The 26,076-nt window shown below is 50.4% G+C and overlaps 2 protein-coding genes across 2 annotated transcripts in view; both read left to right on the top strand.

Moving 5' to 3' along the window:
- The first annotated feature begins 2,928 nt into the window (after positions 1–2,928).
- LOC111824280 (transmembrane emp24 domain-containing protein 11) lies at positions 2,929–22,951 on the top strand. Its single transcript, XM_023748071.1, has 5 exons — positions 2,929–3,052; positions 13,638–13,738; positions 20,690–20,815; positions 21,525–21,671; positions 22,736–22,951. Exons 1-5 carry the CDS (start codon positions 2,929–2,931, stop codon positions 22,883–22,885), a joined length of 648 nt encoding a protein of 215 aa, XP_023603839.1. The 3' UTR covers positions 22,886–22,951.
- A 2,756-nt stretch (positions 22,952–25,707) lies between these two features.
- Positions 25,708–26,076, top strand: part of RNF212 (ring finger protein 212) — a 20,114-nt gene continuing 19,745 nt past the window's right edge. The window contains exon 1 of the mRNA XM_023748072.1: positions 25,708–25,750. Coding sequence (XP_023603840.1) covers positions 25,708–25,750 — 43 coding nt within the window. The remainder of the gene's footprint in view (positions 25,751–26,076) is intronic.

Here is a 26,076-nt window from a genome sequence, read left to right as displayed (position 1 = left end):
GGGGCTCAGGCTTCCCACCAATCACAATCAAGCCATGAGTGCCACCCAAAAGTCACCAGTTAAACCAAAAAACAAGTCACTATGATTGATTGAAAGTAAACAGAAAAAAACCCCAATAGATTCTGAGAGCCAAGGTAATGAAATTATCAGAACTAGAACACAGAACAGCTACAACAAAATGACCAATCAACAAGGGATGATTAGAAATGAACAGCTACATTCGGAAAGAAAAGACTGTGTGGACCACCAGGCCTCAGTCAGTAGGTTAAAGAGCCGATCCAGGCTCGGCTGGAGGAGGAGCTGGGAACTGGAAGGCGTTGCTGGGGCCATTCCCCAGAATACAGCACAGAGGAGGCAAAGAGGCAGGAAACCTCCAGAAGATATGGGAGATAGAATGAGAAGTGTTAACTGCGTCAAACCCGACACTCTGAGGATATACTAGGGATAACGGAGAAAGCTAAAATAAAAAGGCACCTTTAGAGCCAAAAAGCATAATACATCCCAGACAGGACAGATGAAAGCCGCCACGCCTGTGCCCGACATAAACTACCCAGCCCCAACACAAGAGATGACCTTCAAAGGCCCAGAGGCGGGCAGATCACCCACGAAGGCGCATCTGTGGGAGCGACAGCCATTTTCCACAGCAGCCACGGAGTCAGAAGGCAGCCAGCACTGCCTTCCGCGTATGAGAAACTGTCCACCAGAGTTGTGAGTGCAACCCCAGCTTTCAGGGAGGAAGCCTTACACACTTTCAGATGAAGAAAAGCTGAGTTTACCACCAGGCGGCTGCCAGGGAAGGAACTCCTTGAGCAGGAGCTTCAGCACCAACGCACCCGTCTCCGCCCCTGGAAAAGCTCAACACAGAGACAGCCCCGGGGACAAACACCCGTTACCCAGTGTCTTATTTATACCAAAGGAACCCAAGACCGGGGCCGCTGGGGGAGCAGGAGGCGCGGGTCCACCGGGACCACCGCCAGCATCTGTCTGATGCAACTGTCCTGGAGCGCTGGAGTCTGTGGACGGCCAGCAACTCCCAGGGGAAGACTTGGACGGTAAACTGTGGTGAATTTTGCTCAACTTCAGCTCTTAGCACAGTAGCAGCTACGCGTCCCCCACTCCAGCCAGGGTCAGACGGCTGGCTGCGTACCTGCTCCTGGAGCAGCCTACGTGCAGCCTGCAGGAGCCCAGGTGGGCACACAGGGTCTTGTCTCCCAGGGATCTGTGAGCTGCCTGGTGACTGGTGCTTCTGATCACAGGATGCAGACGGGGTGGGGGGGGGGCGGGGGGGCGTGCGGGAGGCGGGGGGTGGGGGGGGTACCATGGTTACAAGCCCTGCCCTCTCCAGTGGAAGTGGCTTGCAGGAGATTTAAACAGCTGGCACCCTTTCTCTCGCCTCCCCCTTAATTTTTCACTTTTTCCCCTCTCAGAGCCAAACCCTGAGGAGAAGGTATTTAAAAACAACTGCGCATACAGGGAACACTAGAAAGTGCCTGGGCGTGCCCGGGGCGTCCCAGGAGAGACCTGAGGAGACCTTAGGGTTATTCCTCAGGTGGCCTTGACAGAGACAACCTACGGCACTGACACAGCAGTAACACAACAGCACACCCTGGCAGGGGGAGGAGGTGCTTTCCAGCATCACCACGATATTCAACCCAAATAGCCAATGTCCAACAAAGTATCAGGAGTTACAAAGAAAAGGAAGCATGGCCCATTCAGGAAAAGAATAAGTCAACAGAGTTGCCCATGAAAAAGATCTAATGGCAGATCTGGCAGACAAAGACCTTTTTTTAAAAGATGCTAAAAAAAACACCAGTGCAATCCCTGTCCACTCCGGTTCCAGGATGCAGTTATGCGAAACGTGGCCGCTGGGTGGGGCTGGGCGATGGCACATGGGACCTCTCTGTACTGTTTCTGCAACTTTTTGTGGGTCTATAACAGCGGTTCTCAACCTGTGGGTCGCAACCCCTTTGGGGGTCGAACAACCCTTTCACAGGGGTCGCCTAAGACCATCGGAAAACACATACATAATTACATATTGTTTTTGTGATTAATCACTATGCTTTAATTATGTTCAATTTGTAACAATGAAAATACACCCTGCATATCAGATATTTACATGATGATTCATAACAGTAGCAACATTACAGTTATGAAGTAGCAACGAAAATAATTTTATGGTTGGGGGTCACCACAGCATGAGGAACTGTATTAAAGGGTCGCAGCGTTAGGAAGGTTGAGAACCACTGGTCTATAAGTATGTAAGGATAAGAATTTTTTAAAAAATTTAAATTAAATTAAAAGAAAAAAAAGAAATAAAAGAAGTAAAGCTCAAGACAGACACTGGCTGCCAGAACTGAAGGGATCTAATGGCTCGCACTGGGAGACTTGGACACTTTCTTCCAAATAAGGAAACAGACTCAAGGAGTCGCGTTCAGGGCGAGCCCTCCGAGTCCAGCACGTCCCACCTCAGCAGCCGGCTGTTCCTCCGGCCACACTTCCACCCGTCCCCCTCCTCTAGACGCCCTCCACCCAGGACAGGCTTCACTTCCTGCTCCCCACTTCCTGCCAAGCAGTGGCGACCACCAGGAAATGGCCATGTGGGCTTGGTCCCCGGGCATCTGCTGAGTGTGGCACTTTGGTTCCCCAGGCCCGCATGGTCCTTCATCCCATTAGAATTCTTTGAAACCCATAAAACAACAGATCAGAAGGCACTCTGATGTCATCAGCTTGGACAGGCCCCAGGGGACAGGTGTCTTGTTCCCTGGGACTTGCTGCAGTCACCTGCCCAAGGGCAGCCACCACATGTCACTTCTCACAAAAATCAATTTACAAACTTGTGGGGTGGAATGCAAACACTCCCTCAGCAGCATCCCTTGCGATCGATCCATTTCAAAGCAAGTGCTACCGGGAGTCGCTACAGCAACCGAAATGCGAGTGCTAGCGTTTCTTTTAAGTTCCTGTTTTTCACTTTCGACTGCTTTTTATTTCCACGCCGGGGAGCGAGAGGAGAAGTGCATCATAGAAGACATTCCCAGTGACACGCTGATCACAGGTAGGTGGGTGTGCTCTGCGCGCTGAACTTGGGAGGGACGCCATGCTGTGGTCGCACGCCAGCCCTGAGGTATACATTGTGGGCAGTGAGTGTCACGCTGTGCATTTTCTCTTGAGACAGTTTACCAAGTCATGCAAAACCAACATGAAATAGTTTGAGAGCGACTTGCATAATTCGTAAACAGGAAGCCCAGAGGCAACACCACAGAATGCAAGCTGGATTTGTTTCTCCGGTCGTCATGTTCCCTTCAGGAAAAGATTCTGATGCTCTCAGTTCTGCTAAGTACGGCTGAATTTCTCCAAAGACATGTGAGGGCTCTAGACGGGTCCAGTAACACAGACAAAACAGCAGATGCTAACACGTCCTCTGAATGTCCATGTCTCACAGGATGGGGAGGTGAGGGGCCTGACGCTGCTGCCTGAGCCTGCTGCCCACGAAACCTGCCTCCATCTCGGGGACGTCTGCTCGCTCCCACTCCCCACCCAGTACGCCCTGCGCGGCGAAGCTCCACTGGCCTGCTGAGAGGGAAGCACGTGGCAGGGTCTCAGGGCTGCACAGAAAATCCAGTATGTCCAACATTCCATATCAAATGCCCTGACTTTCATGCAAACAAAGAAAAAAAGGAGCAGGTGCGAATCCGGCTGCTCCCTATCGGTGCTGGTCGTGCACCCGCATGTGCAGCTCACTCCAAGTGCATGGTGTCAGATTCTCCTGCTTTCTTGGCCTCCACATTGGAGAGTTCTATCGCAAAGACCGATATCCATCCTGCAAAAAGCCCAACCACGCCCCACGCTAGGGGCAGAGGAAGAGACTGCGGTGTGGGGCGGACTTTGGGGATGAGTCAACTGCAAAGCAGACACAGAGAAGCCCTGGTGTCAGAGCCTCACGGTGGTCCTGGCACGGTGGACACAGGCTGTGTTTGGCACTGCGGAGTGTGACAGGCCGCCAGGGGCAGGTCCCAGCTCTGCCGCCCAATAACTGTGTGCCCTGGGCAAGCGATTTAACCTCTCTGCTTCATGTGTGAACGGCATAAAATAATAGTGACAACCATTTATTTTGGTTGTGATGATGCCTGAATTAGTATCTGTAAAGCTCGTAGGACTCAACCACACACTTCCCTGACCCGAACTCTTTCACCGCAGGGATGCTCAGTGGTAGGTGATAGTTTTCCCAGGAACCTGTGAGCCTTTCCGCCTGCATCTGAAGGGGTGGCGGAGCAGTAAGAGAAACAGGAGTAGCCTGCCTCCCCCTGCGCCTGCTGCCTTGAGGCCCACGAGCTGGATGGACTTGGCCCAGGGCACTCTCGCTGGCAGTGAGCCCGAGCATCACCTGACCCACTAGGCAGTGGTTCTCAACCTTCCTAACGCTGCGACCCTTTAATACAGTTCCTCATGTCGTGGTGACCCCCAATTTCATTGTTACAAATTGAACATAATGAAAGCATAGTGATTAATCACAAAATATGTAATTATATAAGTGTTTTCCAATGGTCTTAGGCGACCCCGTGAAAGGGTTGTTCGACCCCCAAAGGGGTCACGACCCACAGGTTGAGAACCACTGCACTAGAGGGTCTGAGGCAGGAGGTCAAGGAGGCCAGCGGTGTTCTGTAGCTGCCAGGAGCACAGACCTCAGTCTGGCCAGCCCCTCCTCCCAAATCAGGGGCCTCTTTTAGTCCGGTTCCCCCATTGACATTGGGTCTACCCCCTTCCTGGTCCTCCCTACCTCCAACTGCCCCTGCTCCCTGCCTGCCCAAGCCTCTGGCTCTGCTCTCCCTCTGTCCTCTCTGGAGCCATCACCCCGAGCATTTAGTCAGCGTCCAAAGTCTACTGGAGCTACAGGGGCAACTTGGACACGTGTCAGGTCACATGCTTAGGTTGTTCTTTAACAGAGAATGTGGTCCTAAAGCCCAGAATGTATCATGTGCTAATAGAGAACAATGGGAAAAGGCAGGAAAGAAGGGGTAAACAGGACAAACAAAAAACAAACAGCAAGAAAGTAGGCTGAAGCCCAATCCATTTTACATTGCACTCGGTGACAATGGACAAAGCTCCAAGGAAAAGACACAAATCCACTGGGTTTAAAAACAAAACAAGGATACATTGCTTCCAAATGAAACACTTTTAACATAAGGAAGAATGAAAGGAAAAGAATGGAAAGACACGCACATGTGAACGGAAGTTCAGAAAACCAGTCTCCCGAGAGTTCAGGGACGGTGGGTCGAGTGCTAGAAAGACGCCTGGACGCGCTTCCTGCTTGACTCTTAGGCACCTCGCGGAAAGGAATCTGAGCACACGCTCCTGTGATGATGTTCCTTTAGCTACAGCCATGCCTCTAGTCAGTAGCCAAGTAACTACACAGCATACCTCAAGATACAATTCTTAGACATTGCTTTAAAACCCGTTATGAAAAAGTTGTGTTTCCTGTTTACTGTATGCTGTGTTCACTGTGTGTTGCAAACCCGTGTCTGAAGCGAGGACCTGCCGACTTCACCTGCTTGCAGCGTGGACACGCTCCACTGCTGTGGGCCGGAGCTCGGCCGCCTGTGCTGCCAGCGTCAGGAAGTGGCTCCACGTTCCCCCCACAGCTCACTGAACCATCACAAAACCTTCGCCACCTGTGAAGTCCCCGATTTCTGTTGGTGCACACTCGATCATGAATACACTCGGTTAAGAAAAGCTGATCCAGAGGACACTTACATTTAATTTTTAGGTCACCCTAAAGGGAGAAACAGACTCGACGTATTCCTGGCTACCTGTAGGGCCCTGAGACCAGGAAGAGCACAGCCAGCACTCGCTTCTCTTCACAGCTCTGAGGGCCAATGGTGTCCATTGAAACACACCCGCCGAGAGTGCCAGAGAGAGACCTCGGAGCCAGGCATCAAAACCCACCTGGGAGTGCGGTTTGCTCACTGGGACTAAACACAGACTGCGGGGAATGTGAGAGCTCGGCCGCCGCCCCCACAGGGAACAGAGACCGGATCTGGGCATCAGCGAGGCGTGCTCTGCAGCTGCCTTTGTTGCCCAGTAGCTGGTGACTGTAAGCTGTTTCCTTATCTGTACGTTGGAGCGACACCTGCCCTGGAAGACACCTGGCAGGAGGTGAGCAGCCGCAGGTGTTTGTCAGTGTCGGTTCCCACCCTCTCGGACTCTGTCTCCGACCTTGTCACCTGGCCTCCCAGTGTCGGCCCTAAGCTACTAGAGAAGCAGGTGTGGCTGCAACTCTGGCTCATGTTCCTCCCAAAGGAAGAAAATTTCCTGAGAAGCAGAGAAGAGGCTGGCAGTCCCCTCCTGGGAGCTGAGAGGGTGACAACAGAAGCTGAGCACCGCGCAGTCCAGGGCGCCGGGGTCAAACGCAGTTGCTCTGAATTTGCTTAGCAGCTTCAGGGTCAAAAGTACTCTGCATTTTTACAGAGCTTCTCTGAGCTCTCTTAGTAATGCTCTCTGCTAACACATTCCCGACTGTCTTGAATGAAGAAAGGGAGAGAGGAGGAGCAGGGAGGGAACTCTGGAGGGGCCTCGGTGTAGGTTCCAGCTGCCAGCTGGATGAGTTTTAAAACCACTTGCTGGTCCTTGCACACACTTTTTTCTTTTTAAAACAAGGCTGTTAGTCCCTTATAAAAGGCAGGCACTGAGAGCAATGGAGAGGTGCCACGGAGCACAGTGATCATGAAAAATAAAATAATTAGCTTGGCTGGTGTGGCGCAGTGGTTGAGCATTGATCTACAAATCAGGAGGTCACAGATCGATTCCCAGTTGGGGAACATGTCTGGGTTTCGGGCTCGGTCCCCAGTGTGGGGCATGCAGGAGGCAGGCAATCAATGATTCTCTCTCATCATTAATGTTTCTCTCTCTCCCTCCCTCTCCCGTCCTCTCTGAAATAAACAAAAGTATATTTTTCAAAAGATAATTAGAATTCTGAACCAATGCGTTTGCTCCTGGTTGCTCCCTTTCAAAGGTCCCAGGTAGGACTTGCACTCAGGGTCAGTCGGACAGAAGTAACCTGTCTTCAGAAGTTGGGTGGCGGTTGCATTCGGGGAGGGGTGAGTGGCAGGGCGTTTGTGATGCTGACCATGTTTTGACCAGGTGAACTGGCGAGCGATACACTGATGGTACGTGTGAGGCTTGGTGTGCGTATGCACTGCCTCTCAGCCGCACCGCACCTGCCTGCCCTCCCCCCTACATGCTATCTCAGAAAGGGTCACAGGTTACAGGAAAGCCAAGGGTCCCTGGGGAACCTGGAGCATTCTAGAAGGGACCACTCTGTGTTCATAGCGACTCAAGAGCAACTGCTTTCCATGCCCAGGTCTTACCAGGGGTCAACCAGACGACGGGGCCTTGGACCCCACCCCTTCACGCTTTTACTCAGGCGTCCAACACCACCAGACGCCCAATTCCTGTCTGCAGAACTCTGCACTCAGCTCTCGATCTTCCTTCCACTCTGAGCAGACCTCAGCTTAGGTGATAGAAGAGCGTTTAAGGATCTAGAAAGACGGCCACAAAATAGGGTGGAAAAATCAAGTGACAGATAGTAGGTGCAGTATCATCTCATCTTTTTAAAATATATTTTTTATTGACTTCAGAGAGGAAGGAAAAGGACAGATAGAAACATCAATGATGAGAGAGAATCATCGATCAGCTGCCTCCCGCACACCCCCTATTGGGGCCTGAACCAGCAACCCAGGCAAGTGCCCTGACCGGGAATCCAACCATGACCTCCTGGTTCATAGGGGACGCTCAACCACTGAGCCACACTGGCTGGGCAGTATCATCTTGTTTTTTTATAAAATATATAATTTGTACTTATAGGAAAAGGGTCTGGAAGGATCACATTGAGCACAGAAAACTCATAGCGGGGATTTTTACTTCCTAAAATCCCTACAATGGATGCATTTTATTTTCTAATACTGAGTCAAGTGCCCAGGGCCCCAGCCTCAAGGACGGATCAGGAGGGGAGGGACAAGCACATCAGGTCACAGGAAGGGACGAGAGCCTGAACAAGGCGTGCACTGCACTCGGGAGACCAGAGAGGCATCTGTGTGCTTGGGGTCACTGGCCTGCACGCACCCAGCTCTCAGCCAGTGTCCACTGAATGGACACCCAGAGGAAGGGTGCCTGGGCAGTGAGGCTGGCCCACCTGCTGTGTACAGAGTCCCGGCTGTGGGGTGAACGTACTTTGTGGTGAGGGCGCAAGGCCCTCGATTCCGGGACCGCGCTGTTTGCATTCGCTCAGCCTTTGGCTGTCGGGGTGGTTCCAGAGGAGTCGCTTGGGCCCTGGGGCCTCAGCCTCCTGCCTGTGGCAGTGGGGACTGTTGTACCAGCTTACAGGGAGCTCACAAAAACACTGCACACTGAAAGCCCACGATACAGTCCGGAATCATGTATCAAGACGTGCATAGAGCCTACAATGTGCCAAGTTCTGTGTTAAGCAGTTTACAAATATTAAATCACTCTTTAAAAGTTGTTATTTATTGATGTTTGAGAGAGAGGAAGAGAGGGGGAGTGAGGGAGAGGAACATCAATTTGTTGTTCCACTTATCTATGCATTCATTGGTTGACTCTTGTACATGCCCTGACCAGGTATCGAACCCACAACCTTGGCATCCTGGGACGACACTCTTACCAACTCAGCTACCGGCCAGGGCTTAAATCACTCTTCATACCCTAAGATATTTGCCTTTATTATCTTGGTTTTACAAGATGGAGAAACTGAGGCATGCAGTTCAGTGTCTTGCCCACGTGTTCATTTCTAGCCAGAAGCCCCTGCCCCTGTCTCGCCAAGCGGTGAGAAGCATGAGGAGGCAGCCTGTCCCTGCCCTGTACATGAGCTCTGTCCCTGGGCAGCTCCATCCACACTGAGGCTGGCTCTCCCAGGCTGTGCCCAGCATGCTTCTCTTCTGCCATCTGGTGGTAACTGAGGAACATGACATCTCCCTCCAGGCTCCCCTCCCACCCAGGGGGGCTGGGGGGCTGGGGGGTTATGGTGAAAGCAAACAGAAACCACCTCACTTGTTCTGATTACTCAGGCAGTGTGCCAAGTACACTGGCGTTTTAACAATGGGCCACTGACAGTCATTCAAAACCCTTCATTGAACATGTACTGGGGGGCATTTCCCCCCGCCCCAAAGCCTTACCCAGCTTCCACCCTGGAGCCAGACGCTGCCCTGGGCTGACTGCCAGGCCCCAAGCCCACAGAAGAGGACACAGCATGTGCCTGTGCTCCAGAACCTCAGAGTACAGACACGGATGGCCACAGAGCAGCCGGCACAATGACAAGACCCGGAGTGGGCAAGTGTGGGAGGGTGACAAGAGCCAAGTCCCAGGGGAGGGCCGGGGAGGGGAGGGCAGCCACTGGCAGAGCAGGGGCACCCCGCCCAGAGGCAGGCAGAAAGGGAGTTGCACGGGTGAGCACCTTGGTGGTGGAAAGATGCTGTCTCCGCGGAGGCCAGGTAACCATCTCAGGTGTGTGGGCTGTGGGAAGGGCACAGCGTGGACCAGGGGACACCTGGCAGAGGCTTCCAGGTGGCCACGTGGCTGTGTTCTTTTATTCAAGAAAGCCCCGCGTTCACTCAGCCTCTTCAATCTGTGGGCTTTTTTCTTTCAACAGATGTGGGGTTTTCAGCCATCATTTCTTCCAATTTGCTTTACTGTGCTTTGCAGATGTTGCATTTTTTACAAACTGAAGGTAAGACTCTCCACCATCAAAAAGATTGTAACTCGCTGAAGGCTCAGATGATGTCAGCATGTTTAGCGCTGAAGTATTTTTAATTAAGGTATGCATGCTTTTTAGACATATGCTGTTACACGCTTGGACTGCAGCACAGTGCACACATACTTCCCATGCACTAGGACACCAGGAAGGTCGCATGGCTCGCTGCATTGCCATGTGCACGTGACTGGGTGGTCTGGGCTGGTCCTGCAGCATCTCCGAGGCGTGGCTGTCCTTCTCTCCTCTGGGACCTTGTTCCACAGGTTCATGGGGCTCTTTTCCCCCATCTCTTTTCTTTTCATTGAATAGATTTGATTATTTCTATTGATCTAATTTCAAGATCACTGACTCTTTTTTCGGTTGTCTACAAGTGAGTCTATTCGGTAAGTTTTCAATGTCAAATATTGTATTTTTCCTATTCTGTGTCCACTTTTTCTTTTTATACCTTCTACTCTTTTGCTGAGAATTCCTGTTTTTCCATTATTTAAAGGGTGTCCAACTTCTAGTTGATGCATTTTTATGGCGGCTGTTTAGAATTCTTTTCAGATAATACCAACACCTATGTCATTCTGATGTTGGTGTCTTTAACCATCTTTTCTCATTCGAGTTGAGATTTTCCTGGTTCTTGGTGTGGACAGTAATTCTGTAATGTCATGTATCCTGGACAGTTGAGTATTATGTATGACTCTGAATTCCACTTAATTACTGTTTCAGTAGGCAGCCAACCCATTTAGATTCAGAGACTTTGCACTACTGTTGTGGTCTACCCTGCCGTGTGCTACACACCGGCCAACCTAAAGCCTGGGCAGCATTCCACACCACAGGTGGGTTCTCAGACTCCGGCCACGCTGATCCTGGTTGGCTGCAGCACAGGCTGCTCAGGAGTGTGCGCAGCACGTCAGGCGGGTCTTAAAGGTCCCTTTCTCCAGCTCCCTCCTCTCGGCAACCCTCCCTCAGCGCTCTGGGGTGGAAGTGGGATGCTGCCCCTTTACCGTCCTCTACTGCAGGGCGGGCATCTCCTACCTCAACATGGGAAGTGTCCAGGGGGAGGGAGCAATTTCTTCCCTCTGGAGCGGGGCAGGCAGACTTGGAGGGCTCCACCCTGCGGGATCACCTGTCGCAGATCCTGTGGCTGGAGAGACGTGTTGTGAGTGGGTTTTCTCACTTCCTCCTCTCTCTCTCTCTCTCTCTCTCTCTCTCTCTCTCTCTCTCCCTCTCCCTCTCCCTCTCCCTCTCCCTCTCCCTCTCCCTCTCCCTCTCCCTCTCTCTAGTTTGGTCTGCAGCTGCATACTGCTCTAGCTCCCAGGTAAGGACGCGTAGGTGTGGGGAAAACAAACTGCACTGCTGAGTCGTGCTGAGTCATGAGGTCCTTGGCCAGTGAGCTTGGTTTTCCACCTTCCGGAGTTTCCTGACAGCTGCCTGGTGCTCAGTTGTAATTAGCAGGAGGAAGAGGGTGGAATAGACTTGCTCCATCTTTTCCAGAATCATCTATGATACTTTTTAAAGACCTTAAGGTGGACCATTCTAGAAACGACAGAGTATACAGTCAGCAGACGTCTAAAGGGAAGAGGCAGGTCTATTCAAAAGATGCTGAAGGTTAGTTACTCAGGGTGCAGGCTGCAGCCTTCGTCCCAGGAAATGCTCGCTCGCTGTCCCCCAGGGTCCCCCACTTTCCAAAGCTGCCCCCTACAGTTGCGTGAGGGCGGGGCTCTCACCTCGGGTCCCCCCCAGGAAGGCAGTGTGCACTGGAGACGTGCTGGGCCTTCGAAGCAGGTGGCTTTGGTGGTAATTCTGCCTCCGCAGCTTATTCCTGGGTGGCTCTGGGCTGTGTCTCTATCTCTGAGACTGAGTTCCCCTGAATAACAGGGACAGCAACACAGACTCCAGCGTTTTGTGCAGCCTCCACACTAGCACCTGGTCCACACCACCTGGATTCGACAGCCTCCCCACTTCCACTCCTGATCCTCTTCATCCTTTTCTCCACGCAGTGAAAATTTCAAAATGAAAACCACAGCATTTCACTCCTCCAACCAATTGCTTCCCCAAATCCTTACAACGGACCTGTAGGCCCTCCCTGGTCTGGCCCTGGCTATCCCGTCAACCTCATCTCCCGCTAACCTCACTCCAGCCACTCCGCTGTTCCTCACACAGCAGGCATGCTCCTGGCCCAGGACTCTGCCGTGCTGCTGCACAGAAGGACCTTTCCCCGGGGGGGGGGGGGGGGCGGGGGAGGGGGCTGCATCATGTGGTGCTGAGGAAAAGACACGCTGCCTGGGTCTGAGCCCCGAGTCTGCCACGTGTTAGGTACGTGACCTTTGGCAACTCGCTTTTTCTATGCTTTGGTTTCAACATGTATAAAATCATCGTAAGAATAGTATCTAGCAGCCCCGGCAGGGTAGCTCAGTTGGTTAGAGCAGTGGTCGGCAAACTGCAGCTCGCGAGCCACATGTGGCTCTTTGGCCCCTTGAGTGTGGCTTTTCCACAAAATACTGATTTCTGCGCATGGGCCACGAAGTTTCAATCGCACTGTACGTGCGCGCCCGCACGTGGTATTTTGTGGAAGAGCCACACTCAAGGGGCCAAAGAGCCGCATGTGGCTCGCAAGCCGCAGTTTGCCGACCACTGGGTTAGAGCATTGTCCTGATACACCAAGTTTTGAGTTCTATCCCGATCAGGGCACATACAAGAGTCAACCAATGAATGCATAAATATTAGTAAGTGGACAACAAATCGATGTTTCTTTCTCTCTCCCTTCTCGCTCTCTAAAAATCAATAAAAAAATAGTATCTAACTACATAATGTTGTCATTAAAACTCAGATTATATGTGTGAATTCCTTAGAAAGGTGCTTGGCACATAATTAGCACTGAGTGTGACAGAAATATAATTTTCACATTATGTTTCTAAGTATAAATATTATAAAATTGTGTATTTTACTCCCCTTTCCTTCAGGCTGTGCTCAATGTCAGCAAGCCCTCCCCTAGCTTGTCTACCTCCGCCTGCTTCTTTCGGCATCAGCACTCCCGACATTAGGCCCCTGCCTGCTCGCTGCCTGACTGCCTGCAGGAAAGCTCCTCGGGACAGAGCCATTGCCTGTTCCGCTCACTTCTGTCCTCAGCTCCTGGAACAGGCTCCCCGAGGAAGGTGCTGTTACTATTGTCACACCGCTGGGGGAATGAATGGATACAAATACTTTCCTAAGAGCAGCTGTGAGAAGGCATGAGATAGTGAATGTTAAATGCTAACACAGTACCTGGCACACATAAGGTACTGTTAGATCTTTTCCAACCAATGTTAGCTAGTTCTTCTTTCATATCGTACTTCTGAAGGCTACGAGGAGAAAGCTGAGCCATATGATGCTGATCGGGCCCTAAAGGGAGAAGGTGGGGGGCCCTTCAGCAACCCACATTTTAGTAGGAGCCTTTGGAGGCAAAAGGATCTGGCATGAACACACCTAAGCTTGAAGAAGGAATTATGCCGGGAGTATTCAGGGTACGTTGAGGGTAGGGGGACACTGAGGCAGAACCACTGAGAAGGTGCTGGAGGGGGGCCTGCATGACCCAGGCCAAGTTATGCTCTGATGGAAAGCTTCATAGGCTACCTTCCCCCACAGCCCCATGGCTGCGACCTCAGAGGACTAGGAACTGTCCCCTCCTCACTTCACTGCACAGAAACGCAGGCGCAGAGCGGCGAAACCACTGCAGACAAGAGAGATGGGACCCAGCGCTCAAACCTTCCTACATATTCCGGTTTTCCGCCTCTACCACGTGACCCACTCAGGGTGTAAACTCACGCTCAAACACAAGCTCGTGTGTCGGCAATCATGTGTAACCGCTCCTCACATTTACTCTGTCACCTGTCTTGTCTCACACTTCAAACAGGCACTTTCAAGATACAGCAATGGGACATGGGCAGACAGGACTTCCTGGAATCTGCTCCTGGTCTGGGGCTCTTTGTGACGGTTACGACTTACAACGAGGAGGTAAAACATTCTTTACATTTTGTTACTAAAATGTTTCCGTCGCTAAAGTTCACAAGGCATGTATCCCCACAAACGTGTGCGATCTCTGGGCGAGCACTCACTAAGCAGCACTTCCACTCCTCACGCTCCGTCAGGCACGGCAGACTAGAAGGTGCCTGCTCTCGTGAGCCTCGTCTAGGCGACGCCCGGGCAGAGAGCGTTTAGAAACAACACAAACTGAGTTTGGCTGGGCTTGCTGGGCAGAGGGCACCCACAGGGTCAAGGCGTCCCAATGCTTCTGCAGGGGCCAGGCTTCGTCTGCTCTGCGTGGCCACATACCACACCCTCCCCCGTGAGGGCCAGACAGGACACCTCCCCCTCGGGTGCTGGCAGGGCTCCCTGGGTCTGCCTGGTCTCCCTGGGAGTTAGCGAAGGAGCGAGACGGGCATCTTGATCAAGGGGACAGAACATGGGTTTTGGAATCAGAGCCAAGTTACGGTGTAGACTGCCTCTAAGCTGAATCCTGAGCAGGATACTTGCCTGCTTCGATCCTCCACTTTCCCGTCTGCACAATGGATATAACGGGTGTCCACTCCTGACCATGCAGCTCAAGGTGCGCTGACCTGCTCAGCCAGTAACTCAAACACAGCTGCGGGCATTACTTCCATCTGGACTGGAGTGGTCCTGCGCGGTGCTCATGGGGTGCAGGGTGGCGGTGCAGCACCGCCTTGTAGAACAGGCACCTCCTCTCTGCCGAGAGGCACTTGGTGTAGGCAGGACAATGTTCCTATTCTCCTGAAAACTAGGGGACACCTGGGCCTGAGCTGAGGGCAGACATAGGACACCCCTCTCATGGGGAGGCTGGAGCTGGGTCACTGGAGACTCCATTCCAACTGGATACGGGACACTTGGTACTTGCCTGTGGTAGCGTTCTTCTCCTGGCGCACTTGGCACCTCCCTCATAACAGTTCCACTGGGACCCTTCCCACCTCCAGTCACCTGTCCTCCCTGCACCCCACCCCCGTGTCCCTTGTCCGGGGATACCAGCGTGCAGGTCTCTTGCTCTTTCCCAGTAGTCCTTCGGGAGCAATCTGGAACTGTCTCCAAGGTTTATTAAAACCAGAACCCAAACCCTAGCTGGGCTAAAAACTGTCACAGAAAAATCTGTTTACTGTTATTAAGACAGAGAAGGTCTGTTCTTCAAAAGCACAATTGCCTAAGAGAGGAGATATGTTTCTGTTCATTCTGCAAACATCCAACAAATTTTATCACGGGCTAATATATGCTCAGCCCTCTTCTTGGCCTAGGAGAGACAAAACTCTCACCTTCAGGCCTTATTTTCAGGATAGCCCTTCCGTTTGGAATATGATAAGAAATGGCATGCCCTACCAGTTTGGCTCAGTAGATAGAACATCGCCGGCCTACAGGCTGAAAGGTCCCAGGTTCGATTCCGATCAAGGGCACATGCCCGGGTTGTGGGCTTGATCCCCAGTATGGGGCGTGCAGGAGGCAGCCAATCAATGATTCTCTCTCTTCATTGATGTTTCTATCTCTCTTTCCCTCTCCCTTCCTCTCTGAAATCAATAAAAATATATTTCGTACAAGATCAGATCCCCATTTACTAGTAAGATACCTGTCAGCACCCCCACAAGGACACTGAGGGCTTGGGGTCCTCTTAAGTTGGCCCCAATCACGCGTCCATTCCTATGCATGTGACTGATAGCCCAACAGAACAGCATGCGCACGCAGGGCAGACCACATCAACGATGCACATGTACCACACAAACATGTCTTCTGTGCTCCATTTCCCACTACTCCATGTCCAATATTCCTATTCCATTTTGTAGAAGAAAACCTGTTGTTCTGAGAGGCTACATGACAGACAAGAGCTCACCATCAGCAAGTGGCAACAATGATATTTACACTTATATGTGTGTTTTTCCAATACACCAATCAGCAGGCATTCGGAGGGTGTGCTGACTTGACTATCCACTGGGAGTAGACGATACAGAGCCTGGACATGAAACTAAAGCTCAGACACTGACTGTGATAACCAGCAGTCACAATGCTTTTTCAGAGCAGAGTTCTCTGTTATTCACTTAAAATCAGAAATCAATTGTAAAATCAGACCTTTGAATGCAGTCTTATTTAATAAAATTTCCCAATCAAGCCTGGCTGGTGTGGCGTAATGGACTGAGCGTTGTCCCATGCAAAGGTCACCAGTTTGATTCCCAGTCAGGGCACATTCTAGGATTGGGGGCTTGATCCCCAGTCGGGGTGTGCAGGAGGCAGCTGCTCTCATTGATGTTTTTTTAAAAAAATATATTTTAAAAATATTTTTTATTGCCCTAACTGGTTTGGCTCAGTGGATAGAGCGTTGGCCTGTGGACTGAAAGGTCCCAGGTTCGATTCCAGTCAAGGGCATGTACCTTGGTTGTGGGCACATCCCCAGTAGGAGGTGTGCAGGAGGCAGCTGATCGATGTTTCTCTCTCATCGATGTTTCTAACTCTCTATGCCTCTCCCTTCCTCTCTGTAAAATATCAATAAAATATTTTTTAAATATTTTTTATTTATTTCAGAGAGGGAGGGAGAGGGAGAAAGAGACAGAAACATCAATGATGAGAGAGAATCATTGATCGGCTGCCTCTTGCATGCCCCACACTGGGGATTGAGCCCACAACCCATGCATGTGCCCTGACTGGGAATCGAACCCTGACCTCCTGGTTCATATGTCAATGTTCAACCGCTGAGCCACACCAGCCAGGCTTCATATATTTTTATCGATTTCAGAAAGGGAGATGGAGAGACAGAAACATCAATGATGAGAGAGAATCATCAGTTACACTTTTTTATAAACATTTTTTTTAGTGGTTGCCTTAGTGTTTGCAATATATATATATGCAACTAGTCCAAGTCCACTTTCAAACAACGTCCTACCACTTCACAAGTACAGCACGTGCCTTATAATCACTAGGTATCCCCAAGTCTTCCTTCCCTTGCATCACTGTGCCATTCACGTCACTGATACATAAACTATAATCATTACTGCTGTTATTTTGAACAGACTGTTATGTGTTAGATCAGTAAAGAAAAATTAAATTTTAAAGTTTACTTTCACTTATTCCTCCTCTAATGCTCTTCTGTTCTTTATGTAGATCCAAGTTCCTGACCTATATTGTTTTCTTTTTCTCCAAAGAACTTTTTAACATCTCTTGCCTGGCAAGTCTATCAGTGACAAATCCCCTCAATTTTTGTTTGTCTGAGGAAATCTTTATTTCTCCTTCACTTTTGAAGGAGAATTTTGCAGGATACAGAATTCCATATTGGCACAGTTTTTTTTCTCTCTCTCAACACTGTTCCACTCCCCTCTCTACTTACTTGATGGTTACTGAGGGGTTTTCCCCTCTGGTTTCTTTCATGATTGTATCTTTAATATCTGCAGTTTCGACATAATATGCTTGGGCATTTATCCTGCTTGGTGTTCTCTGAGCTTCCTGGCTCTGTGGCTTGGCATATGACATGAATTTGGAGGAAGTTCTCAGTCATTGATGCTTTAAATATGTCTTCTGTTCCTCTCTTTCTTCTCCCTCGGGTGTTCCCATTATGTGTGTGTTACACCTTCTGCAGTTGTCCCATGGTTCTTGGATATTCTGTCCCTCTTTTTTCTCTTTGCTTTTCAGTTTGGGAAGTTCCTGTTGACCTACCCTCAAGCTCAGAGACTCTTTCCTCAGCTGTGTCCAGCCTACTAAGGAGCCCATCAGAGGCATTCTTCACTTCTGCTGCAGCATTTTTAACTCCAGAGTTTCTTTCTGATTCCTTCTTTGGATTTCCACCTCTCTGCTTGCATTGCCATCTGTTCTAGCATAGTGTCTGCTTGTTTCATTAGAGCCCTTAGCATATTAGTCATAGTTTTTCTGAATTCCTGTTCTGATAATTCCAATATCCCAGCATGTCTGAATCTGATTCTGATGCTGGCTCTGTCTCTTCAAACTGTGTCTTCTTGCCTTTTAATGTGCCTTGTAATTGTCGTAAGGTGCACATGATGTAATGGGTGAAGGGAACCCAGTACTGGTTCCCACAGAGGTTCTTCTCTGGTAAATTGTGTTCTTTGTATTTGCTTGTTCTTCTCTACAATTTTGGAGGCAGCAGTTTGCCCTGTGACCTCAATTCTCTGACAGATCTAAGAAGTGATTTCTTTTTGTTCACATTTTTACTTGTTGTTAGGACAAAATGACAACTTCTAAGCTCCTTATATGCCAGACTAGTAGTCCTATACCTGTTTTAAAATCCCAAACAATCTACACTAATAAAAGAGAAACATGGTAATTAGCATACGACCGCTACCCTTCCCATTGGCTAATCAGCATATCCTTATGCAAATTAACTGTCAGCCAAGATGGCGGCCGGCAGCCAGGCAGCTGGAAGCGAACATGAGGCTTGCTTGCTCCAGTGACTGCAGACTGCAACGTTCCCCGCCTGACTTGCCGGCCTCTGAGCTACAACTCTAAGAAACTATGTTGCAAATATAGAAGCTAAACAAAACCCCAGAAACCAGCTTTCAGCCAGCCGGGATCTCAGAGCTAGAGTTATACATTGTTTCGATTATAGCAGCGGAAACCTCAGAGCTAGAGCCAGAGCTAAAGCTGGCCCAGAATTAAAAAAAAGAAAAAGAAAAAGAAAAAAAGGAGTGGTTGGGAGCTTCAGTCAATTGCCAGCCTGAAAGCAGCCCTCAGCTCCTCACCCAGACTGGCCAGGCACCCCAGTGGGGACCCCCACCCTGATCCAGGACACCCTTCAGGGCAAACCAGCTGGCCCCCAGGCCTCTATCCTATATAGTAAAAGGGTAATATGCCTCCCAGCACCGGGATCAGTGGAGCCGCGAGGCCTCCTGGCACCGGATCAGTGTGACAGGGGGCAGCGCCCAAACCCCCTGATCGCCCTGCGGCTCTGTGTGTGACAGGGTGCAGCGCCCCAACCCCCCCCCCTCCACAGGCCCTGCTCTGTGTGTGACAGGGTAAAGCCATAACCTCCCCATCAGCCCTGCCCTGAGTGTGAGAGTGGCAGCGCCCCAACCCCCTGATCGGCCCTGCTCTGTGGGTGATAGAGGGTGGCGCCCCAACCCCCCCCCCCAACACGGGACCTGCTCTGTGTGTGATGGGGTAGAGCCATAACCTCCCCATCGGCCCTGCCCCAACCCCCTGATCCGCCCTGCTGTGTGTGTGACAGGGGGCGGTGCCCTAACTCCCCTATCGGCCCTACTCTGTGAGTGACGGGGGGAGCTCCTCAACCCCCTGATGGGCCCTGCTCTGTGCGTGACAGGGTACGGAGCCCCAACCCCCCTGATGGGCCCTGCTCTGTGCGTGACAGGGGGCAGTGCCCCAACCCCCTGATTGGCCCTGCTCTGTGCGTCACAGGGGGTGGCGCCACAACCGCCCCATCGACCCTGCCTTGAGTGTAATAGGGGGCGGTGCCCCAACCCCCCAATCAGCCCTACCCTTAGCGTGACTGAGGGTGGCATCGCAACCTCCCAATCCGCCCTGCTCTGTGCATGACAGGGGGCAGCGCCCCAACTCCCCAATCAGCCCTGCTCTGAGCCCGACCAGGGGCTGCACCTAGGGATTGGGCCTGCCCTCTGCCACCCAGGAGCAGGCCTAAGCCAGCAGGTCATTATCTCCCGAGGGGTCCCAGACTGCGAGAGGGCACAGGCCGGGCTGAGGGACCCCCCCTTCCCCCCCGAGTGCACAAATTTTTGTGCACCGGGCCTCTAATATATAAATAAAGAGAAAAATCAAAGTTCCCCAACAAATATAACCACCTAACAATCTGGTGTGTGTTCTTTACAATTCTCTTATAAGCACACAGAAACATATATGTGTATGTGATCTTTTACAAATGATGCTTCTTTTACCAAAAGAGGATCCTACACAGACTGCTCTGCCAGAGGATATGATGGACACCTTCTATACAGATATGGATATCCTATATAATAAAAGGCTAATATGCAAACTGTCCCCTCGGGAGTTCTACTGACCGGGAGTTCAACCACTTGCTATGACGTGTGCTGACCACCAGGGGGCAGTGCAGAACGAAGGAAGGCCACAATCGGCCCTGATTGCCGGCCAGGCCTAGGGACCCTACCCGTGCACAAATTTCGTGCGCTGGGCCTCTAGTAATATATAATATTCTCTTTTAATGCTACATGTTTCTTTATTTGGCTTTGCCTGAATTTAATCAACCCCCTTCACTGAAAGGTGTTAAAATTATTTCAAAATTGCAATTTTGGCCTGGCCAGATGGCTCAGTTGGTTGAGCATCATCACACACACACACACACACACACACACACACACACAAGGTGGCAGATCTGATTCCCAGTCAGGGCACATACGTGGGTTATAGGTTCAATTCCCATTGGGGCACGTACAGAGGGCAACTGATCAATATTTCTCTCCCACATCAATGTTTCTCTCTCTCTCCCCTCCCTCTCTCTCTAAAACTAATGAATATTGCTCAGATGAAGATTTTTAAAAAATTTAATGTAATTTTGCTACTATGAATAACATCACACTGAATATCTTTTTACATATAACTTTATCTACATGTGCATTTCTATAGGGTAAATTTCCATAGGTAGAACTGCTGGGTCATTAGTTACACCCATTTTAATAATCAATATATAGTGCCAAAGTGCTCTCCAGTATGGTTGTTCAATTCCCAAAACAGTGTTTGGAGATAGTATTTCTCAATATGCCCTTGAGCACTTTTAAATTGTTGCCAACCTGGTAACAAACAAGGATATCCTACTGTGGTTTGTATTTTTTTATTATTAGGAAGTCTGAATATTTTTCATGTTTGTTGGCCATTGGATTTCTTCTTTAGGAATTGCACACTTTTTACTAGATACAGAGATTTATTTGTAAGAATGGCAACTAGAGAATAATAAGCTTACACTGTGGATATCCTCCATCCTAGGTACTATTGTCAAAGTTATATGGCCCACAAGGAACATTCTATTTCACTTCACATTCACCTGGCGAACACATCATTTGCTTAGAATCTAATTCCACGCGGCTTGTGTCGTTTGGAGGGAGTAAGCTGGTAAGTACCCGCCCCCACGTCGCTGCTGATGAACACAGTGTCAGCACTATTCAGGCATGACATCAGTATGCAGAGCCATGACACCCGGGCTGGCTAGAGACTTATTAAAGTCCTGCACCCAGATCTCAGCGCTGCCACCACAGAGGGAGCTGGAAAGCTTGGAAGGGGTTCAAAGGAGCGCCACGAAGTTGATTAAAGGGCTTGAGTAAGAACTGTGAGGGGAGGTTAAAAGCACTGTGATTATTCAGGCTTGAAAACAAGTGAGGGCTGAGGGTGAATTAATAATGGAATTCCAATAAATAAAACTCTTCACGGTAGATGGTGATTGGCTATTTCCTAAATGTGCTGAGAACTAACGAGGAGAATGTGTACTTTAGCATCAGAAACTCAGTTGTGTGTAAAGAAACTTTGCTGGGAGTAATCACATTCTCAGCACCCAACGCATTTGCCTGATAGTAAATTTGAGGTCCAGGAGGGTGTAAGTCCCTCAGTCAGTAGATGAGCATTCTGTGCATTATTATTACAGAGGACTGCTGAGTAAAACGGGGGACAGAGTGGCAGTGAGGGGAAGGGGAGATGGAGAACGCGGGGCTGCCTGCTCTTAAAAGGGGGGAAAGGAAGGAGAGAGGAACTGAGGACACGCAGAGGGAGAGAAGGAGAAAGGGGAGTTCTTTTAAAATGCGCTTCTTCCTTCTCACTGTTGGCACAGCGGATCCACTTAGACATCCGCGTTGGAGAACATGACCTCGATGCTGCCATTGCTCAAGCCAAGGACAAAGTTAATGAAGTTAGCTTCAAGCTTGAACATCTAATTGAGCAAATTGAGCAAATAGTCAAAGAACAAAACTATCAAAGGGTCAGTTTGCCTGTTCAGCTCATTTTATCTCTTCCTGCCAGGAACGTAATTCCGCAGACGAAGTCCCTGAACCAAGGAAAGAATAAACTCTGCTCCTTGGTCTTTCTCCCTGAGCCACACTGCGCGGACACACGGGGTGTGGGGGAAGGGCCATTCTGTCCCCTGGACAGCAGGTTCCTCTAGGACTGGAGGCTGCAGCCATTCACCTTAGGGGTATGAGTTTACAGAATGAATACGTAAGTGCTTCCAAAGACAGCCCACGGGTCCGAAGAGGCTAAGTATGCCCACTTCCTCAGTCACACTGTGCTCCTGTGACAGCACGGGTTTTCTGGGTCACTGCGCTCATGGACCGTGGTCAGAGGAGGGCTCACATATGCTCCACCAGTCACTACCCTGGTGTCATCTCTAGGCCTGTTTCCTCATCTGGAAAATAAGATGAGGGCAGGTGTGCTGACACAGAGTCCAGCTTAAAGTAAAGTAAGAATTCAAACCATGAAAATCCACAACTATTGGGCAATGTTCACTCTGCTTAACAGTGACAAAGTAAGAGATCAAATACCTGATATTTTACACCAAAATACAAAAATGTCTTACAAGGTTGATTCTTAATCCTTGTCTTTGCTAACACCACAGCTGGCTTAGAAAATCAGAGATGACACTTTGGTATAAGATACTAATTGAGAAACATCAAATACTTTGGTTTTTGTTTGTATTGTGTGTGTGTGTTTTATTTTATATCAAATACTTTGAATGCAAACAGCACCTTCCCCTCAAACTCATGCAGTAAGCCCTTTAAGAAACTGCCCTGGTGTGCTAAGTGGTTAAAGCTTCAGCCCCCGCACAAAAGGGTTGTGGGTTCAATTCCCAGTCAAGGGCATCTACCTGGGTTGCAGGTTCAACCCCCCACCCTCTCTCTCTCCACCCCTCCCTTCCTTCCACTCTCTCTAAAAAAAGATCAATGGAAATAATATCCTTGGGTGAGGATTAACAACAACAGCAAAAAAAAGAGAGAGAGAAAGAAAAAGAAACTAAAAACTAAACCTGCCTATTTTTCTTCTGTACAGGACCGTGAAGAAAATTTTCGAATGACCAGTGAAGACACAAATAGCAATGTTTTATGGTGGGCTTTTGCACAAACATTAATCTTTATCTCAGTTGGAATTTTCCAAATGAAGTACCTTAAAGACTTCTTTATAGCTAAGAAGCTTGTTTAAAATGCTAATAAACACAGATAACTACCTGCTGATTTGCATAACATTTGAGTTAATAAATCAAAATACATTCATAAATGTGTATTACAACAGATCCTCAAATAATATCATTTTGTTCAATGTCATCTATATGTATAAAATCCTAATGTGCAAATAGACCTAATGGCGGAACAACTGAACAACCAAACAAACAGTCGCTATGACGTGCGCTGACCACCAGGGGGCACATGTGGAACATGGTGGGCATCGGCTGCAGCAGGATGGTGGAGCAGGTGGACAGGGGTGCCAGACTAAAGCGGGGTGGGGTGCTGGTCGCTGTCATTGGGCGAGCCTCTGGTGGTTACTGAAAATTCTTTGCTCCCATGCACCGTGGTTCCGCCTGGCACTTGCACCTGCTGCCGGCACCAGCCCCACTCACACCCACTGCTGGTGCCCGGTGCTAGCCCCAATCGCTCAGCGCTGTTAGTCAGTACGAGCGGCGGCTACTGGCCCCGATTGCCCCTGAGGGCTTCTCTACCTCCCCTTGCTCCTGAGGGGTGATCGGAGCAGCAGCCACCACTCATACCTGCTGCTGGCGCCGGCCCCAATCAGTCCGTGCTGTCAGCGGGTGCGAGTACGGCCGGCGCATGAGAGCAGCTGTGGCGGGAGGAGGGCTGCCAACAGACAGGAGACCGGGGGCCACAGCAGGAGGAGCTGGGCGGGGGCACGGAGGATGGGGCGAGACCCGCCCCTGTGCCCACCGCAGCCTCGCAGCCCACAGTTCCTTTCAAGGTGCACGAATTATTGCACTGGGCCCCTAGTTTTGTTATAATGTTGATGAGAAGAAAAATGTTTCCCAGCTGGGCTCACTATCTGTGGAATTTACACGTTCTCCCCGTGTGTGGGGGGAGGGGAGATCCTTCCACATCCCAATGACGTGCACAGATGCACATGTGAGGTGAATGGTGCATCCACGCTGTCCCAGTCAGAGTGAGTGTGGGCGCGGGTGCGGGTGACCCTGCGATGGAAGGGCATCCTGACTGGGTGGGATCCCACCTTGCACCCTGAGCTGTCGGGTTGGACTGGCCACCAGTGATCCTAAACGGGAATAAGTAGTTGGAAATAATGATCTTACTTGTTTCCATTAATCTTTTCTTGTTTGTTTCTTTGTTTTGTCTTTTTTTCATTAATCTTTCTTAAATGTATATGTAGCTTACATTTACTTCAATGGTTAATATGAAAAGTGTTTGGGGTCTTTATTTAGAAGTTAGGTGTTCTTCTGACCAGAAATATGCTTTAGGAACTTAACTCTTGTTAATATCAATTAGCCTAGGCCAGTGATGGCGAACCTTTTGAGCTCGGCGTGTCAGCATTTTGAAAAACCCTAACTTAACTCTGGTGCCGTGTCACATATAGAAATTTTTTGGTATTTGCAACCATAGTAAAACAAAGACTTATATTTTTGATATTTATTTTATATATTTAAATGCCATTTAACAAAGAAAAATCAACCAAAAAAATGAGTTCGAGTGTCACCTCTGACACGCGTGTCATAGGTTCGCCATCACTGGCCTAGACGCTAGGGTGAAACTGGTTTCATTATATGTCATTTTGTTTAAAGTTACAAGTTCCAAGAACCTGTCGACGACGTTAAGTGAGGATTACTGTACTTTCATGACTCCAGACATCAGAGGTTGAAGTTACAGAATTCTAACACGGATAAAAGGTTGCTTTGACAACGTAGCTCCTGGGTGAGGTAGGTAAGCGCATCATCAGTTCTTATTTCAAACTTGGTATATGCCAGCACTGCCCAACAGAAATAAAGTCTCAGGACACAGGCAAAATTTAAGTTTTCTGCCTGCCACATAACGAAGGTTTTAAAAACCAGCAAAATCAACCCTAGTGACACCTATGTAACCCAGTGCATCAAAAATGGGCCGGCTGTGGTGGCTCAGTGGGTTGAGCATCGTCCCATGGACCAAGAGGTCCCAGGTTCGATTCCCAGTCAGGACACATGCCCGGTTGGGCTCGATCCCGTGTGGGGTGAGCAGGGGGCAGCAAACTAATGAATCTCTCTCATCATTGATGTTTCTATCTCTCCCTCTTCCTTCCTCTCTGAAATCAATAAAAATATATATATTTTAAAATGTTACCACTGCTGGTGGGTGTGGCTACGCGGTCGAGCACAGACCCTGCACCACCAGGTCTTGGATTCCCCAACAGGGCACCTGCCTGGGTTTCGCTCCACCCCCGAGGGGCGTGCAGGAGGCAGCCCATCAATGTTGCTGTTTCTGTCTCATCCATGTTTCTATCTGTCTCTCCCTCTCCCTTCCTCTCTCTAAAATCCATACAAACATTGCTTTTTAATGTTACCACTTACAGAATCAGCACAAATGGTTACTGCACTCCTTTTTCCATAGGAGGTCTTGGGAACGTGGGTATTATTTTATACTATTTTGTACTAGGCACACACCGCAGCTTGGACCAGGCACATCTCAGGTCACAGCCACATCCTAGGGGTCACAGCCAAGTCCCAGGGGTCAAAGCCACATCCCAGGGGTCACAGCCACACCCCAGGGGTCACAGCCACGTCCCAGGGGTCACAGCCCCATCCCAGGGGTCAAAGCCATGTCCCAGGGGTCAGAGCGCCGTCCCAGGGGTCACAGTCCCGTCTCAGGGCGCAGTCCACATCCCAGGGGTCAAAGCCACTTCTCCCGACTCCCCAGGAGGATCCCAGGGGTCACAGCCTCGTTCCAGGGGTCACAGCCACATCTCAGCAGCAGCCCCGGGCCCGCAGACCAGGCGGCGGCTCCCACCTGCTTCCTGTTGCCGCTGAAGCCGGGGTAATGGCCGCACACGTGGAGCAGCCCAGCCCCGAACAGGCCCCACGTGCGCGAGAGGAGGCGGCCCACGGCGCACCCGGCCCTCAGGCCCGAGCCTCCGCCTCCCCGTCCCCGTCCCCGTCCCCCAGCGCCCCGTCCCCCCAGCACCCTTCCCGAACTTCCGGACACCCCGTGTGCCCACCCGGCCTGCCTGGCCCCAAGGGCCCGCCCTGCACCCACACTGACGGAGAGACGGGCAGATGCGGGGCCACCTGGTCCCCCGGGCCGCGCCGTGTCCCGCAGTTGCAGTCGCGGCCTCACCTGACCCTGCAGCCGTGCTGACGACGACGCCGTGGCTGGACCTGCGACCCGCTGCCCTCGGACCGTCCCGGG

Source organism: Myotis lucifugus, unplaced genomic scaffold (assembly GCF_000147115.1).
Source record: "Myotis lucifugus unplaced genomic scaffold, Myoluc2.0 scaffold_1118, whole genome shotgun sequence".
NCBI lineage: Eukaryota > Metazoa > Chordata > Mammalia > Chiroptera > Vespertilionidae > Myotis > Myotis lucifugus.
This window is presented reverse-complemented; position numbering and strand designations above follow the sequence as displayed.